Source organism: Drosophila arizonae, chromosome X, assembly GCF_054131065.1.
Source record: "Drosophila arizonae isolate 15081-1271.41 chromosome X, UAZ_ARI_1.0, whole genome shotgun sequence".
Taxonomy (NCBI): domain Eukaryota; kingdom Metazoa; phylum Arthropoda; class Insecta; order Diptera; family Drosophilidae; genus Drosophila; species Drosophila arizonae.
Genome location: NC_142927.1, coordinates 27,078,140 through 27,097,005, shown reverse-complemented (window position 1 = coordinate 27,097,005; position 18,866 = coordinate 27,078,140). Strand labels below are relative to the sequence as shown.

The following is an 18,866-nucleotide window of genomic DNA, read 5'->3' as shown; positions in this document are numbered from 1 at the left end:
AGAAACGGACTGACTGAGCAGACGGACGACCCTGGCCGTGAGGCGAATATCAACCACTAAAAGTATTAGGGGGAAACAGTTACAAGCAGGGGGGCGGGGTCGGTAGAGGTAGGCAGGGGTATCGATTGATCAAGGGTTCGTCGTAATATTAACAGTAACCGGAAGTGAGAAACTAACGAGCCGTGCCGAACGTGTTTAAGTGCAGCACAAAGAGAGACAAACAGAGAGAGAGAGAGAGAGAGAGAGAGAGAGAGAGAGAGAGAGAGAGAGAGAGAGAGAGGGAGGGAGAGAGAAATAGAGGTAGTAGAGTATTCCATCTGGAAGAGTTCCAATTTCTACTGTACTTCTCTCAGAAATATACGCATGTATACGTTAATAGGGACTGCTGTGCTGTTACTATATCCTTTACAGGGTATCAGCTCTGTCGACCTACCGGAATGATGTCCCGCATCATCGTCTGCCGCTCCTGCTGCTGCGTTGCCCTGCTGCTCCGACACCGACTGGGAGGCATCAGTGGCCCCAGTCGAAGCGTTGGCCGTCGAGTGCGGGTGGAGATCCTTCAGCATGAAGCGCTCGCAGATGAGCTGTTCGCAGTGGTCCCTCTGGAAGTAGTCGCCCAGCTCGTCCAGGCTCAGCGGGCAGATGTCGTAGTCCATGTAGAAGTTCCAGCACCAGCGGTCCGTGACGCTGGCGCAGCTGCTTGAAGCCGACAGCGCTGTGCCGGACGACATGCCGTAATGCTGCTGCTGCACTGACTGATGCGTCGCTGTTGACGTTGCGCCGGCGCCGGCGCCTGCTCCGCCGCTGCCGATTGTCTTCAGCAGCGAATTGCTGCGCGACAATTTCGTGGAGTGGGCGCGGCGAATGAAGCTCAGCGACTTCTTTGGCGGCGAGGTGATGGGCGTGGGCGGAGGCGTGGCGTCCGCTGACAGCTTTGGCGTCGACTTTAAGAGGAACAGATTCTTGGGCGGAAAACTGTGCGTTAGAATGGACGCGGCTGAGGCGCTGCTCTGCAGCTTATAGGGCGAGGCTGTTGAACTAGAAACGGAACCGGAACCACAGCCGGAACCAGCGCAGTTGCTGCTGCTGCCGCCAAACAGCTGACGTTGCGGCAGTGCCTGATGTTGCTGCTGCTGTTTGTTATTGTTATTATTATTATTATTATTGTTGTTGTTGTTGTTGTAATAGTGCGCCGTGTCGTCCAGCGCGGCCGCCTCGCGCAGTGCAACTGACGGCGATAGGTTCTGCGGCAGCGTTTTTGCCTTAGCGCGCAGTGTGATCAACGTTGTTGTTGTTTTCGCAGTTGTGGTTCCAGCTGCCGCTGCCCCTGCCCCTGACGCTGACGCTGACGCCGATGATGACGTCGTCGTTGCCAGACCGCGCTCCACACTGGGCAGCGGCACAGCCAAAATGTTTGTGCGCGAACGCGACTTCATTAGCTTGATGGGCGTTGAGGTGTTTGTCTGCATACGGCTTATCTCTGAGTCATCGTCGTCGACAGCAGCGGCTCCGGTGGCGACGTCCACGGCCGCTGACGATTGACGCGAGTGTGCGGGTGAGAGCGAGAGCGCCTGCTGCTTGGGCGGCATTGCCATCACAATGTCGTTATCTTCATTGAAATGAGTGCGTGGCGCACACCTGGCGCCATCTGGCGGCATATTAGCTAAAGGCTCAACGCCGCCGCTGCTATCGTCAGCGCCGCTGCCGCTGCCGCTGCCATTAAGACTGATCACATTCAGAACAATGCCATAGCGCTTAAGCTTGGCGTTCGACGCTGGCGTCGCTGTTGACGGTGCAGCTGATGCTGTTGCAGCTGCAGACTTTACCAATTGCTGGCGCTGGCGTTGCTGTAACTGCGGCTGCTGCTCGTCATCAGAGTCAGAATACTGCGCAGCGACGTCACTGCCGCTAATGCTCCAATTGAAGCCGCAAGGCGGTGACATTTTGCTGCCGCCGCCGCTGCTGCTGCTGCTCCCGTTAGATTTGCGCTCAGCTGCCTTAGGAGCGTTGCCCTTTTTCCAGCTGTTGCTGCTCAGACTTGAGCTGCTGCCGCCGTGCGGCGCTAGATGGCGCTGTTGCTGTTGCTGTGGCTGGACTTCAGCGCTGTCGTCGTCCTCGATTACCAACGGAACGTAGAAGGTGGAGCGTCGACGCTGTGTCTTTTCCTCCTGTGTTGGCGTCGAAGCTGCGACGCTGTCGTTGCTTTCCGCGCTGTTTCTAGCTGTTGTTGTTGTCGTCGATGTGCTGCTGGCGTCGCTATGCGCCTGCAACATTTTGCGCGTTTATTTTAATTGTTATTCCTGCTGCTGATGCGCCTAGGCGCCGAGTTCATCATTGCTCTCTCTCTCGGTCTCTCTCTCTTACATACACAGACACACACAGGCGCACAGGCACGCATGCAAGGAAGAGAGCACAGTGTGCAGGTATTTCTATATGAATGTGTGTGTGAATGCCTTTAGCTCAATGTTTGCCAGAGAGTTTCTTCTTTTTTTCTCCTTCTAACTGTGTGTTTGTCTGTTTGTTGTGGCTTCTTAGGCTACTGCACTGCTGCTGCAATTTGCTGACGAGCCGTTTTTTCTTCTCTTTTTGTTTTTGCTGCTTTTCTTTATGCTTTTTGCTCGATTTTGTTTTTATTGTTGTCGCTGGTGTCGCTTGGTTTATAAAAATTATGCGCTCAAGTGCATTTCCGCGTTTGCGAGCGAACGTTTTATTTTATTTTTTCTGCTTTCTTACAGTTTTTTCACGCGTCGTTGTCGCCAGTTGTTGTCGTTGTTATAGTTGCAGTAGTTGTTTGCTGTTATTTTATCGCGATTTGCATCACATTCGCTGCGTTTCGTTGCATGCAACGCAGCTCATAGAGACTTTGTTGTGCGTCGGAATATGTGAGCGTGTTGTACTATACATACGCATACACGCACACACGCACTTAACGAGTTTTTTTTTTTAATTTTCAAACGAATTTCATGAAAACAAAAGATCCATCAACAAATACATGAATTGCAAGAAGCTCAATTATTATCACGCTAAAAAAAAAAGGAATTTACGCACGCACAGAGTGAAATTAGCGGAAAAGTGCTAAAGCAACGCGACACACACGGAATGATACATTGTAAGTTGGAAATTAAACCGCAAACGCAACACACACACACACAAAACAACAAAAAAAAACTCAAAACAGAAAACGCATTGGCAGGCGTCGTCGTCGTCGTCTTCCCGCTTCGCTACCACTCGATGACGCGCCTTTCTCACAACTGACGCTGCCGCCGACGCAGCCGTTGCTACAGCAGCGGCATGACCACGATAAAAGTGTGAGAGAAGCAGAGTAAGAGAGCGAGAGAACGATCCGGGCTAACAGTGATCACTTAAAAGCAGGGATGGAACGCAACAAAACAGCCAACCAATTGGGAGTTGTTTATGTTTACGTTAATTTTAAATTAACATTGCATTTTATTGCTACCATATAAAAAAGTGTTTATAATTACGGTAAACATTGAATATATATGAGATCAACAATAAAAATAATTGAAAATAATTGTTATTGATCTCTTAGTAGAGATAAACAGTATAGTGAGTTGCAACTTCATAATTTGCGAGTTGCCCAGCCCTGTCTGATTCAAGTAAGAGAGTGCGCAGTGTAGCCAAGCGACGCTGACAAACACAAACAGTGCTGCCCATGCGCGTTGACAAAGCCACCGAATTCTCGACACAAAGCAGCAGTGCGAATGAGATAGCGCGCTGAAGTGCAAGGCGTATGAGAGAGCAAGGCACGACTCAGTCATGCAAACACACAAATGCACTGCAAATATATGTTTGCTCTTAAATAACAACAATTGCATTATGTATAAAAATACGAGTCTGCAAGTGTTCGATTTTTATACAATAGATGAAGTTATGTATGCAGCTTAGATAGCCGTTTTATAAAATTAATATTTTTACCTTTACTACCAGAACTCACACAGCTAATCGATTTTAAAAATTCGTCCATAATAATTGATAATACAACACACAAGAAGTGTGACAAGCACCTCCCGCAGATTGGGTTCTATTGTAATGACAAGTTTCTCGTGTATTTCGATCGTATCTCTACATTTTGCATGCATGTTTGTACGTGTCCGTGACAAGTCAAATATAGAATAGGCAAAGACATGCACAAACATGTTTTCTGATGATAGGCATGTACCAAATGGTATCTGCATACCTGCATGCCTTATAGCAGCATACATATTTATGTATACACACACATACACATATTTATTTATGCATGTATGTGCAAACATACATATGTATGTATGTATCAAGGATACAAAAGCAATATGCCCGATTGTCTTAGGCGCAGCGCAGCGTATTGTAAGAAACGGAATTGAAAGCAAAACAACAGCAGCAGCAACAACAACAGCGGTAGGGAGTACAAGTGGACGAAGAATGTAAGGGGAGAAGAAACAGCGAAACGAGACGCAGGCATAAGCCATAAGGCAAAAGTGCGCGAGCGGCAATGTGGCTCGTAATTGAACGTAATTGAGCGCAGGTACACACACATACACACGCACACGCTCTTATCCAATATATTTGTGTGTGTGTGTGTGTTGGGAACATACTTGGGCACATAGACGGCGCATAATAAGCAAATTAGAGGCGTACATTTCCAAACCCACCCCATGCCTCTCTCACTACTTCCCTCTCACTCCCACTCAAGCAGCAGCCGCAGCAGTTGGCTGCTTAACGGAAGTGCGTGACTTTTGTATCTTACGTGTATGCGACACGTTCGGCCCTAGTCGTTGCCTATATCCTCGGCACCTTTAGCGGAACTGTGCGACTTATTTATGAAGCTTGGAATTAGCCATTTCCATTTCTATTTTCATTCCCATTTCCATTCCCTTTTTCAGTTGAGTTTGTGTTACACTTGCGTATGTCAACAGCACAACGAACTGTTAATGCGGGTCCAACTAATATTACAGTTTATTTTCTCTGCCCCTTCCACTAGTCTCACCTCACAGCCAGCCACAAAGTATGCAATGCAAAACAGTTACGCAAGCGCTTCAAAGTATGCAGAGACAGCTAGCGAGTCGTGCCTAGAGATGGGCGCGTGACGAACATACATGTATATTTATGGTAATTACAGCACGATTGCGAATTATGTTCTGGGCATTAAATTAAATAGTCTTTGATACACATCTTTTAATATGACGCTTCTAAAGCTATCGATGCTATCGATAGCCCTAAGTTGTGACATTGTTATATCGACTTTATATATCTTCCCATTGGAGATCCCAAAACAAATATAGGTTTACCTTCATTTAATGACGTATCGTTTAGTGCCGTATCGAAGTGTATGCGGGGCAATGTCTTCGACTTGTACTCACCTGCAACAAAGAAAGAAAGAGAGAGAGAGAGAGAATGAAGGTTAAAAACATTGTCGAGAACATTATCAATATAATGTATGCCTAGATAAGGGGTCTTTAGTTAACGGTAATTGTGAATTGTGAGCCGTTGCGATAGTCAGCCACAAACCGACCCATTTACATGGTCTGACCTTTCGCTTTGGCTCCAATTTGCGGGGCAGTGTCAACTTGTTGTGAATTCATTTCAATTAATATGCAAAATATGAATAGCCAGCGAGGCGACAACAGCAGCAACAGCAGCGGCAACAACAACAACAAAATGCGCCAATTCAGCGTCAAGCACAATTTATGTGCATACACAAATGTGTCGTCAAATGACAAAGACGGCTCGCACAGTTACAGATACAGCCAGAGATACAGCTACAGCTACAGATACTTTTACACAAAAGATACGCGCACTCAGTAGCAGCAGCTGTCAAAGCTGTCAGGGGCCAAAGGGTGCCAGGGGTGCGGCACGTGTGTGAATGCGCATTGGCATGGCCTTCGCTTAGAAAGTCGTCGGCTCCACGACAATCCCTTCTAGACCCCCTCCCCACACCTTTCGCGCCATACTTCCATTGAATCTGCTTTCCATCCCATCGAGAGCAGGCTCTGACGTAGTGATCAAACATCAGAGAAAGCATTTTATTTGCTCGACTAACCGTTGCCCTGTACTCACTGTTAACCTCATGTATGAGATCAAAGAGCAAACTGGAAACGGTAACTTTTTAACACTCCAGTGAATTGCTGCATATCTTGATCTCATTCCATTCATATTTCTCTAGAGATATGACATTTTTAGCATCAACGTAAATAGTAGAGCCTAGTAAATAATGGAAAAATATAATATAATCCTAGATAATTAAATAAACAAAATGAATTTTCCACACAAGTATAGATCTATGATTAATGCACACAATTTATAGGATATTTGGCTAATCATCAACATGTGTTGTCGCGCCCCAAGGAAGTGCCGGCTGTAAACTGCGCATAAAAGGAGAGTTCAGGCAGCTCAGCTCTAAAGCTGAGAATCATTCAATGATTCAACCAATTCTCTATATTCATTGACTGCATTCAGTTCTTAAGAATATTACAGGCTGCTACCGCTCATTCCACCCCATTCCACCATCTCTCTGTTTCCCTCTCCCTAATATGTGTGATAAAATTTCTTCACTTGTCTTGAATTCCAATTCAATGGAAACGCGTCTCATTCCATTTCATATCATTCCGTATCGTTTCAGTTCCTTTGTCTAATTGCTGTTTGAAGTTCATTCGGCTCTGCTAGCGGATCTGGCCCGTACAGGTTGCCCATAGTAGAACGGATTATGTGTGCGATAGTTCTTTGGCTCGAATGTTGCATGGTCAGCGTTACGGCAGTTACCGTTAACCAACATCGATTAACGCTAGAGCAGCAGAGTGCAGTAGCAGCAGCAGCAGCAGCAGCAGCAGCAGCAGCAGCAGCAGCAGCAGCAGCAGCAGCAGCAGCAGCAGCAGCAGCAGCAAGAGCTCATTTCGCTGTCATTTCGTTCCCTTTTTTGCTGCCAATTGGCGTTTATAATTCGCACGTTTTCTCACTCGCGCATAAACTGTAAATTCTGCGGAGCCGCACACTAATGACATCAAAGCAAATGCCCAGCCCCGTCCCATCCCGCCCCGTCCACAGCTCAGTTTCAGTAGCCGATGATGTCATTGGCATCATGGAGTGCGTATCATCAAATATGATACATTAACGAACCCACTTTGTCAAGCTATATAGTTCACATTCCCATTCGCATTCTCATTCTAATTCTAATTCCCATTCTCATTCTCATTCTAATTACCATTCTGCTTCTCATTCCCATTTGTTTCTTTTTTATGATCAATTTCGTTCCGGAAAACTGTACGCATAGTGGCTATATAAAAACATCTATATATATTTAGATATAGTGTCTATGAATCAATGAGAGTGCGTCTATCTATACTTTACCAGTCTAAACTGAGCTACATGTGAAAATATACAACCGGCATATATGTATGTACTAATATCATTATATATGTATCAGTACATTCCATGTATATGCATTATATACACGTATATCATATATATATCATACGTATATCATATATCGTATTGTGCATCATAAATCTTAAATTGTATATCGGACAATACATATCGTATTTTGTATATCCTATGACACATATCGTACGTCATATATCGTGCATCGTACATCATATATCGCATACATCGTATATCTAGCTGCCTTCAAAGTATGCACATGATCTTTAAAAACTAGTCCAATTAGTTCACAGTTCGGCATTTCATGAACAATTCATATTGCTCAGCTCTACAGTTGATCTTGTGATCAACATATAAATAACTCAAGCGAACACTTTGAACAGCATGAGGAGCTCAACTCAAGCATTTCGTTAATGAACCTTTGAACTGATCGAATCGTTTATGGCCAATGTGATAGCTCTGCATAGAGTCGCTCATGAACAAACGAGCGTTCATTGCAGCATTTAATATGCAGACTAGTATGAACTAGTACTTTATAGTAAATTATTCATTAAAATGATAATGAGTAGTTCAATTGATCTAGTTACGCTATAAAGTATCAATATTGATGCTTATGGCGTAGACTCGTATAAATATAGTTTATATACTTATAAAATCGATTCTTTATCGTATATCAATTATCTATAATATAATATATAGTATTTATACCAGATTCCTATTGGCATATCCAATTTTGACCATAATATATATGCTTTTATACTACATATACAATATACTTTACATTCTATAAAATACTTGTACATGGAGACCCTTTAATATATGTATATAATGTGTATGCAGATTATGTATATATTTATCTAGTATCAGATGTACCAATAATGGATTCGTATACGTACATATAAAGTCCCCCATCCACAAAACACATATTTTCTTTACTTGACTATATTTCATATACTAGCTCAATATAATACATCTGGTGTACTAGATTCTATTGAACATATACATATTGTATATATGTATATATTATAGAGTTCCGCCCTGCTCTTCTTCTTCTGTATCAGCTATTTCTATGATCATCGCCCAATTGCCAATTATTAACAGCCCCAGCCATCGATATAGTTAAGTATGGATAGATGTGTACCTATATATTGCTAATTAACCATAGTGCTGTACTCTCAAGCCTCTTACTGGCCTACTACAATATATGTATATATATATGACTTTCAGTTCTTTATTTATTTAGTGATATGCTAACAATTCTAGATTCTGTTCCATACTTGTATATTAATGGAACTGTCTATACACATAAAACCATATTAGGTTCTCTATGGAAGTACTGTAGAAACAGTTCCTAAATAAGCTAGATATATGGTATGTATCTTTATAGTGCATCCACATATATATGGAAACTCTCCAATTCACTTGGATCGACTACTTACTCCTGCCGGCTGCATCTAGCGTTGCTGTTGTCGCTGCTGCTGGGGGCTGAATTCCGCTGCCCGATTGCAGTTGATCCTGCTGCTGCTGTTGTTGTTGTTGTTGCTGCTGTTGTTGTTGTTGCTGTTGCAGTAGTTGTTGCAGCTGCTGTTGTTGCTGCAGTTGGAACTGCTGGAGCTCGCAGTGCACCTCGTGCACGGGCGGCGTTGGCGCATCGTCGCGTTCGCCGCGCAAACAGGAGGCAAGGCCACGCCCACGCGGCATTGTGCTGCGCCGCAACGGCTGCTCCATGGCAACAACGCGACACTGCGCTGTCGACGTCGACTGCAGTTGCGACTGCGCTGTCGGTGTGCGCGGCATTGAGTGCATTTTGCGCTGTGCTTCCAGCTGTTGTTGCTCCTGCTGCTGCTGCTGCTGCAAACGCTGCTTACTGCGCTGCTGCTGAGACGCTGCTGTCGACTGCAGCTGCGCGTCGTCGTTGACGGTGCGCAGTGCACCGCAATTCATGCTTCTTCTTCTCCTACTGCTGCCACTTGCTCTTGTTGTTTAGGGTTTTAGTTGTTTTTGCCTTGTTAGACTTGTTTATTTTTGGTATTTTTTTGGTATTTGAATTGAATTTTCAGTTGCCTTTCTTTTTTGTTAATTAGATTATTGTGTATTTGGTTTGCGTTGCGTTTTGTTAGTCTCTTTGCCCTAGCCCTGGCATGATTCTCATCCACTTGCTCTAGAAATTGTAACGAAACGCTTGTTGCTTTAGTCTTTGCGTTCACCCAGCGAGTAGCGAGTATCGAGACACTGCTTAGACTCTACTGAGTGAACATTCGTTGTTTAAGTCCTTTAGAAGCGAGTGGCGACGAGCGACGAGTAACGAATAGCGATTAGCAAGTAACGAATGAATGCAACAACGCGATTATGCACGACTTAGAATTATATTCTATACGCGTAGCGAGTAACGAGTAGTAAGTACCGAATGACCTACAATTTATTTAAGTAACTTGTAGCGAGAGTTGCTTAAGCATTAACGAGTAACTGCAGCAAGTATTGAGTGATATACTCATGTTGCAACAAAATCAATCATAACATAACAAATTCATCCATAACGAGTAATTAGTAACGAGTAGCGAGTAGCGAGTGGAGAGTGTCAAGGATTTTATATTAAAAAAAACCTTCCATTGCTGATTTGCAGTCAATGAGAGCGAACGTCGTAAGACTAATCAACTCACCGAGTGGCCAGAGCTGACTATATGACTGACTGACTAACTAACTTGGCAAACGCTGTCGCCCTGACACGCCGGCTGCGGCGCCAGCGTCGGCGGTTTCGCTTGCCTGCGTCGACAATTAAGATTTATGGTCATGGCGTGCTGGCTGCCCTAAAGTTTTGACCCTGACTGCGCCCGACCCACTCGCGGTCGCAGTCGCAGTCGCAGTCTTGGCCCTAGGCCCTAGCAACCCCTTTCTTGCCCGCAGTCCACCTTATGACAGCTAACTCTCTGTCTATATGTGTGTGTGTGTATATTGTGCACCGCAAATTGTTAACTAATTTTACTTTTTGTTTGCTTTTTATAGTCTCTCTCTCTCTCTCTCTCTCTCTGCTCACACACGCGCGACTGCGCACTTCGGCTAACCAATTTGTTATCGTCATCGACATCGTCATCGCAGTCGGTCCCAAAAATTTCCTTTTAACTTGTACAATTTTACGCTCGTTGGCTCTTGACGCGAACGAGTTGGAACGAATGGAATGGTAATGAAATGAAACGTTTGTCGTTGTTCCATGGCATGCATGAACGCTACTGTGCGAGCCATTTTAGCAGGTTATCGATAATTATTGCAATGTTTTCTTAAGCTTTTCTTTGTAAGCAGTTTTATAGCAATTTGCATGGTTTTTGAATAGGCGATAACGTACAGCTGAAAGCGTGGAAGGTTTAAATTTGACTGAGATCAATATGATATCGATGACTGAGAAATGTAGGTTAACTGAAAATAGACTTACTAATATACATACACCTATCTGTAGAGAGTACTTCCCTTAACTAATATTGCTAAGTTTAGCTAAGCACTGCAGCTACTTAGCAATGCCCTTAATTGATCGATATGCATATATAAAATGATATTAACATATCCTTTTCTGAATGTTATTCATAAGTTTAACGTAACTTAAGAGTTTGTTGTTGATTCTATCGATATTATACTTATCGATATGCCTCATTCATATTATTAAAATAGTTTTTGAAGGATGGATTCTCGAATGTGATCGATAACATTAGCCATATATATTAATATATCAGTATCTATCAATCTATTAGCACAGTTTGCCAAAGCGAACATTTATCGATATGCTAATTTACTGTTAAGAAGCTTGTTAATCAATAGTCAAATGCAAATCAATTTTCTGTAGCTAATCACTTTAAACACAATGCTTAGCGACTATGCTAATTGTGGCAATCGATATGCTGCTTAATGCCAGCAAGTTGTTATCGATAATTACAGTAGACAAGAGAAGAAAAATTATGCATTTATGCTACTAATTGAAATTCAAAGGCTTTCACGCATAAAAATTATGCACCGACATTTGAATTCTAGGCCGCTTTTTTCTCTCTCTGTCTTCGTCTATTTCATTCGACGGCTGCGGGTTTTTCTTTAACCATTGTTGTTGTTGTTGCCACAGTGTGGTTAATGAATTTTCCAAGCCAAGTTGCGTGCGTTTTGCCATGAACACTTTTCCATAAACATTTTACTCCACGCCTTTTGGCTTCTAGCGCTGCGAGCTGCGAGCTGCGTGAGCCCAAAAAGAAAACGCCAGAGCATGAGGTCGCTCTATATAGAGATGACTACACACAAACAAACACGCACACACACACACATACACTTTTATATGTATTCATATAGTTATGGTTATAGTTATAGCGATAAACATAAATTTCGCCGTCTTACTTTCTCCACAGAGACAAGAGACGCAGCTGTTCTCAAGCGCTGCTGTTGCTGAAGCGTGACGTCGACGGCGATGCCGACGCCGACGTCGTCGCACCTGTAAGCGACTGCACACACACACAGGACTCTCAGCCGTCTGTGTGTGTGTGCGGAACGGAAGTGCGAGCCAATGGCCAGAAATGGACAGAATTTGATATACGTGCGCATATGGTCATGGGATCAAAGAAGCATATGACTGCACAGACAAGCAGCAGCAAGTGTCTGTGTATGAGTATGTGTGTGCATGTGTGCGTGCGCTTGTGTGCAAGAACAAAGCGCCGCAGCGGATGCGCCAAATAAAGCAACCAAGCGATGCGACACGATGCGACGATACGGCAATCATTGCATTTCAGCTCCAGCCAACTTAATGCTGATTAATGCAACAATATGGCAACACACACAAACAAACACACACACACACACGCGAATACATGCAAAAGGGGTTGCAGGAGTTGGGGGTGGCTGTGCACAGTTTGGCAGCGCTACATTTTTGCACGTCGACTGCAACGACGCCGATGACGTCACAAATATAGCTACGAGGGCTGCTTCAAAAGTAGTTCAGAATCCAAAGGTCTATAATCAAGGCTGTCGCTACGCTCGTTCAGTGGAAGTGATGCGAGTATATTGGCTGTGACATTTAGAGAATTGGAGTATATATACTTAGTAGAGCTCAAGGGACCGTCGTTATAAGCGGACGATGCTATGCCGCTATAGCTACATATATTGTATATATATTTGTCTGGGGACCAGAATATTTATCGCATTAACCGTATGGACGGTATAAGCAGAGTCATTATAACCGTATTTTAGTGTACTTATACAATTTTTGGATACACGAAGATTTTTGGTTATTAATTATTTACATTTATTATTATTGTCATTCTGTTATACATTCCATTATTTCATTTATACCATAGACAGTCGAGTCTTGATAATGTGTACCCCGCTAATTCAAAAACCGGGATAAATCAAAATAAAATACTATCCCCTTGAAAAAAGTCGTTCTCGATAATTCTCGATAATTTGAATTTCTATGCAATTCGATCAAAACTAATCTCCTTGCCATTTCGAGCTATCGGGAATCGACTCAGGGAACTCAGGGAAGAATTTGACATAACGGCAGTATAGCAAGGGGAATTCCTATACATATATTGAAATTGAAACGCTATTATTGAAACTATAGAGACAAGCAAAATGGGTAAACACGCGGACATATCAGCTCTAGATTGGTATATACTTCATATGTATACAATATGTGTATATCTAACTGTAATAGTTTTATACATGTATGTAATGAGTTAGAGCTATATATATTTATAGATTATATATATAGTTGAATTCATGAAAATAGCAGCGCTGCACTTCACGAAACATAAACCAAGAGCAACGATCATTTAACCGTTGATAATAGACTTATGTGCTGAAGCCAATTCGAATTCAATATATGCTACAATCAAATCACGTAGAGCTCATTGGATATTCCCTCATATCTCGACTGTACAATCTTTAAAGCTCGAATCAAAGAAAAGTTTTATGACAGCTCACATAGTCAACAGTAAAGAATTCAATACAAAGTTCCATTCTCACTCACAAAAAATATACAAACAAAAGTGAGAGGCTGATCATTGTTTTTAGTGTACTTCCATTTATCTGCTTTATTACGCGTATTAAAATAATATGATAATTGTGAATGCAAAAGCGTAAAACCTATTCACAATTACCTCATTTTGGCAAATAAGCTGCCATAGCCGTAGCCGTAGTTCATGTGAATGATATACTATATATAATAGCAATGTAATGAGCACTCCAAACAAGCTCACATCACGGCAAAGGCATTATAAAAAAAAATATTATAAATTATAAATACACCAACAATTTACCATTCTCTTGACACTCGAATATACATATATTATTTTATTCGAATATTTCCAGTTTAATTGGCAACACGATAGTGCAATTAGACAAAGAAAGTTGGCTACTTTTAGCGATGTGGCAACACTGAATCGAATCTAGACCGAATTTTATGAAAATTTTTTATATACTTTGAGCTCTAAGAAAGCTCAAACTCGTTTTTATTATTAAAGTTTAAACTATTTAACTAAAAATTCAGCAGTGTGGCAACTCTATGTTCACTCTACTCTTTAGCAAAAATGATTTGACATTTGTTTTGGCTTTTACACCGTTACAGAGCTGCCACTTGATGGGACAACAATTGGAGCATTCGATTTTATATTTATTGCATTACTCCTGATTAAGTTGACACCAAATAAACTTTAGGTGTTTTTACCGGAGCTACGTACTTTAGTTACAGCAGTCTGGTAACCTTGCTCAGTTCACAGAGCATGAGTACTAAAAATAGAAACTACGAGACATTTATGTTGCCATTAAAATTAAATGTTTCATATTTTGCCACACGAACTATGAGCTTTCAAACCAAAATAGAGTGGCAACCTTGCACATGCAAAGTGGCAGCACACGATTGAGCGTGCTCTCGTCTGCCAGCCTGTGAGCCACGTGAATTGTCTTTGCTTTCAAAAAGAACAACTTGGAGACTTTGCTATAGCTGTCTATGAATATATGAATGGGAATATGATACAGAAGGGCAAAGAACTTTTTAGCATTTTTATTGACATTACTATATAGTATATAGAGATATATCTCTAATGTCAATAAAAAATGCTAATAAGTTCTAAAAAGTAGTAGTATACATATATGTATGCATCTATCAACTAAATCCTGTCGTAGCAAAATCTATTGTGTAAATATGATTTTTCATATAATTCATATTTAAATACTCATATTTTTTTCATATAATTCATATTTAAATACTCATATATATTAATATGATATATATAAAATAATAATTGTATATATATCTATTTATTCAACCATTTTCTATATAGATCCGATATGGATCTGATTTCGCTGCGGATTGATTCCTTTGAGCACAGATTCGAGTTATACTGAAGAATGATTTGCAGTTTTGGGACTATTGCTAACATCACAATACCTTTATAGACAATTGTACATTTATACATTTACATATATACATATATATGTTAAATGGAGCTGCAAACAGCAACTAGATCGGTTTGCTCGTATCTCACGTAGGCGAACCTTAGATCATCATGAACCTCATTTTATGACTGTCAAAAGTAAAAACACTATTTTGTTTCTTGTTTTTGTTTTTTTTTTTTTTTTGACTATTTCAATGGAGCTTCCCTCGCTGGGGGCCTCGACGCAGTCATTGTCAATCTTCTTCTTCTTCTTCGTCAGCTACTGCTGGATACGTGGGAAACTTTGCCGCATTGTCGCATAGAACAAAAGACGTTGCAGTCGCCGCCGACGTCGCAGTCAGCGTCGACGCAAACGCAGTCGGCCATATGATGAAGCGTTATGCAAGCCCAGTCACGGGGCACGCCTCTCGCAATTTGTGGGTCTGGGTCTGGGTCTGGGTTTGAGTCTGAAACTGAGACTGCCTCTGCCTCTGCCTCTGCTGCTGATTCTGGAAGACCTCGATAGATCCCAGCGAGAGGTCGTTGGCATTGGCGCAGATTGGCAGATCGCTGGATTGGTGGATTGATGAAGATGCGAGATATAAACAAAGCAAGCGGATCACCAAGCAAATGATTTCCATTACATGTATATGTATATATATCTTTAACTATATATTTGCACGGTCGGGTAATTGACTTTTGCCGGCGATGATCATCAAAATGGACCACGATGATTGCGGCGATAATTGCGACATACATAAAGCCCAGCCGAGAGACACGCAGTCGAGAAGAATGACAAGAAGAACGGAGAAGGAATTAATTGAAGAAGTAACAGAATAAGAGAGAGCGAGGGAGAGAGAGTGAAAGATGGGAGTGAGAGAGAGGGAGTTAGGTAGTACAAGCCGAGCTTAGGCGACTGCACGATGCCCTGCCCTGCAAACAGTAAGAAATTTATCGATATCAAGACAAAACCAATTGATATCGATATCCATGCCTCGATATAATGTAAAGCCAAAGAATCTACAGAAGATAAGACAAAGGTGCTTTAGCTATCAATGAGTCAATGTATCGATAATCAATTACAAATCGAATCTGATGAGATAGTTGACTACCTGGTAAGCTAGCGATAATATACATATATCGATATATAAATAGAAGTAGTTACAGTACACCAAGTCAACATACAATGTAAACGTAAGTTAGTTAGCTCGACTTTGAAACAAACATAAGAATTATCGAGATGATCGATATCATGTTAGAACAAGATAGAGACTTAGAGCTAATAGGATCTATACTTAATGTGCGTATTTTTTGCGAAACCCTCAATTTGATGTTATTAACACTTCTGATTTTATTATATGCAATTAAACCAGCGCGATCGATAGTTATCGATTTCTAGAAAACATGATAATTTGTAAAGAATGTTGACTCGACTAAGCATGGAACTGTATATAGGGTATAATAACGAATTAGAATTGGAATAAAGATAAATGGCAAAATAGCAGGCGGAATGGGTGGGCGGAGCGGGACAGAGAGAGAGAGGGGAGTATGACGCAAGGCGGGGCAGAGAAGGCAGATAGCCATAAACGTGTTGCCTTTTGTGTGATTCATTCCGAACAATGAAAAGACAGACAGCAACAATAACAACAACAACAACAACAAAAGAGAGACAAACAACAATCAGAACGTTGACTGAAAAACTAAGCAGCACGGGGAAAAGCGACGGGGGGAATGGGGGAGGGCCGCGGGGAGAAAGGCGGACTGGAGGCTCATTGTTGTGGTCGTTGATCGCTTGTTGGCCACAGTCAAATTAAATTAACAACTACGAAATAACAACAACAACAACAACAACAACAGCAGCAACGAGAAGAGTCAAGACAGCAAATGACAAAAAAAGTGAAAATTGTTGTTTATTGTAGTTCGTCCGGTTGGTAATTTCTGTTGTTTTTTTTTTTTCGACGGATATTTGCGGTTCTTTTCTTTATATTTTATTTTGGGGACAGTCCATTTATAGACGGAGAGACGACTGTGAAATTCTTCAATTGTTTGCCGTGAATTTCAATGGGCCTAAGCCGAAAAACCAACTTGAGCAGGCGAATCATGAAATGGCTATCAAAAATGGCTTAAGCCGTTTTAGCCAGAACTCAAACTAATTTCTATTATGCTTGACAGAAAAACTTAACCAAATCAGAGAAGAAAACGAATTTGCTGCTGTGCTAATTCTATTTCCAAAGTGATAGAAAATTCAACTAAATAAAAAAAACTGTTGCACAGCGTTTTGTGGCTTTATTTTAATATTTAACACTAAGATTGATGATTTTGTTAGATAAGATAGCTGTGCTATGATACATATGTAAATCTCTATAAACATATCTGTTTACAAATATATATATCATCATCAATAATATATGTATACACGTATATTACATATGCTTCTCAGCGAACTTTCTATTCTGCGAGTTTCGTAAACTGAACAGGCTTGAGGTCATGTTAGTGTTGATTATTTCTAATCAACAATAACTAGGCATAAGCACACACACACACACACATGCACACAGACAAAAGGTGTTTGTTTAGCATTTTGAAAAACCTCTTGGTTCTGGTATTAACTGACTTTGCTTTGCGCTAAGCCATAACGAGTTGGGAATTCTAAGTCTACGTCCACTAGCCGACTGTGTGATTTGATGACATTCATTAGATTGGAAAGATCTGTACTGATACTATAAGTGAGGATGCTTTATTATGATGCTGATATGAGGATATGGAAAATTAAGAATGTACTGCAAATGTATGATTAATGAATGTTAATAAACATTTCCAAAGTAAAATAACAATACATTTCAGATATGATTCATAAGAGATCTTTGGATGATGCATTCTAGATTAGATTTGATTGATCAAGGGTATTTCACAATCCAATGCATAGAGCGTATTTCATGCTTTCATGTGTTTCAGATTTCGAATATAGATTATCTTTGAATTGATTATATATGTAAACATACGGCTATATATAAATATACTGAAATCATTCATTGTTGTAGGCTAACTTTGAGATAGCTACATCTATATATATAATACTAGGATCTACCGCCCGATTTTTCTACTGTAAACTCACTCTATATTTCCTTTTAAGCCTCTTAGAGCTCTTTTCTTGTCGCATTCTCACTCTCTCTTATCTTACTAACACTCTCTCTATATTTATATCTATCTTTATCTATTTCCTAACTATCTTTGCCATATCAAAGCACTATCCTTAAGCAAGCTTTTCATTTGGCTCAGATCTCGGCCGAGTTATTCCATTGTCTTGGCAAAGTCTTTATAGATCAATTATCTCAGCCCCTGGCCGCTTTATTATCACCACTGAAATTGAGGCTGGCACTGTGACTGGGATCCATCCCAGTCTGGGGCTGGAGCCACGCTTTTCATTCAACGCAATTTTTCACACGCTGCAGGCAAAAAAGAAACAGAATGAAGGAAAGTGGGCGAAGGGGAGCAATGATAGTTTACTTTGCTTTACTTTACTTCAGTTTAGTTGACTCAGTTGGCGGCCTTTTTGTCTGGCTCCACTTTGATGGGGCTGTCGTAAGTAGCTTCAACTAGTTAGCAAAAGGTGCATGAAATATTGGGGGAGGGGGGATGGCGAGGGAGGTGAACGAGCCTCTGGTTAGTAGGAAGCGTTGCTAATTTTGCGGGCTCTTTTAGGTCTGGCAACGTTTGCATATTATGTAAATTATTTCTCTTTTTTTGCAGGGGCAAAAAACTTCTGCCGATGGAGGAGGAGGCGCGGAGAACGGAGAGGGGCAGGGCTAGGTAGATATCTCCCAAGACTTTGGGCCCAAGTAGCGCCCAACGGGGCCTCAGATGTTGAAATGGGCACATAAAGCAATTTAACTGTTTAATGCTACCTCTGCCTCTCTGCCCCGCCCAGCGCTCCCTCTCCCTCACTCTCTCTCGCGCTCTTTGTCTCTGTCTGGCTGCCTTGAAAGGGAGCACAGCCAAAGTGTGGACGAGCGGGCTCCACGAAGCGGCTGGGCACATTATGTTTTTAATGGCAGAATTGTGTGAACTTATTGTTGTTGTTGTTGCTGCCAG

General features: G+C 41.7%; 1 protein-coding gene across 16 annotated transcripts in view; it reads right to left on the bottom strand.

Annotated features, from left to right (window-relative positions):
* Positions 1-18,866, bottom strand: part of raskol (Ras GTPase-activating protein raskol) — a 58,519-nt gene that overhangs the window by 12,565 nt on the left and 27,088 nt on the right. For 7 of the 16 annotated variants that reach the window (XM_018015569.2, XM_018015575.2, XM_089473822.1 and 4 more), the window contains 2 exons: positions 8,814-9,535; positions 5,289-5,360 (listed from right to left, as the gene is read on the bottom strand). The exons of 5 other annotated variants lie outside the window; for them this stretch is intronic. In XM_018015569.2, the coding sequence (XP_017871058.1) occupies positions 5,289-5,360; positions 8,814-9,318 (577 nt within the window). In that variant the 5' untranslated portion in view covers positions 9,319-9,535. Of the gene's footprint in view, positions 1-433; positions 3,275-5,288; positions 5,361-8,813; positions 9,536-10,034; positions 10,138-18,866 lie in introns of those variants that run through there. 4 more of the 16 variants (XM_018015566.2, XM_018015567.2, XM_089473823.1 and 1 more) reach the window with 3 other exon arrangements.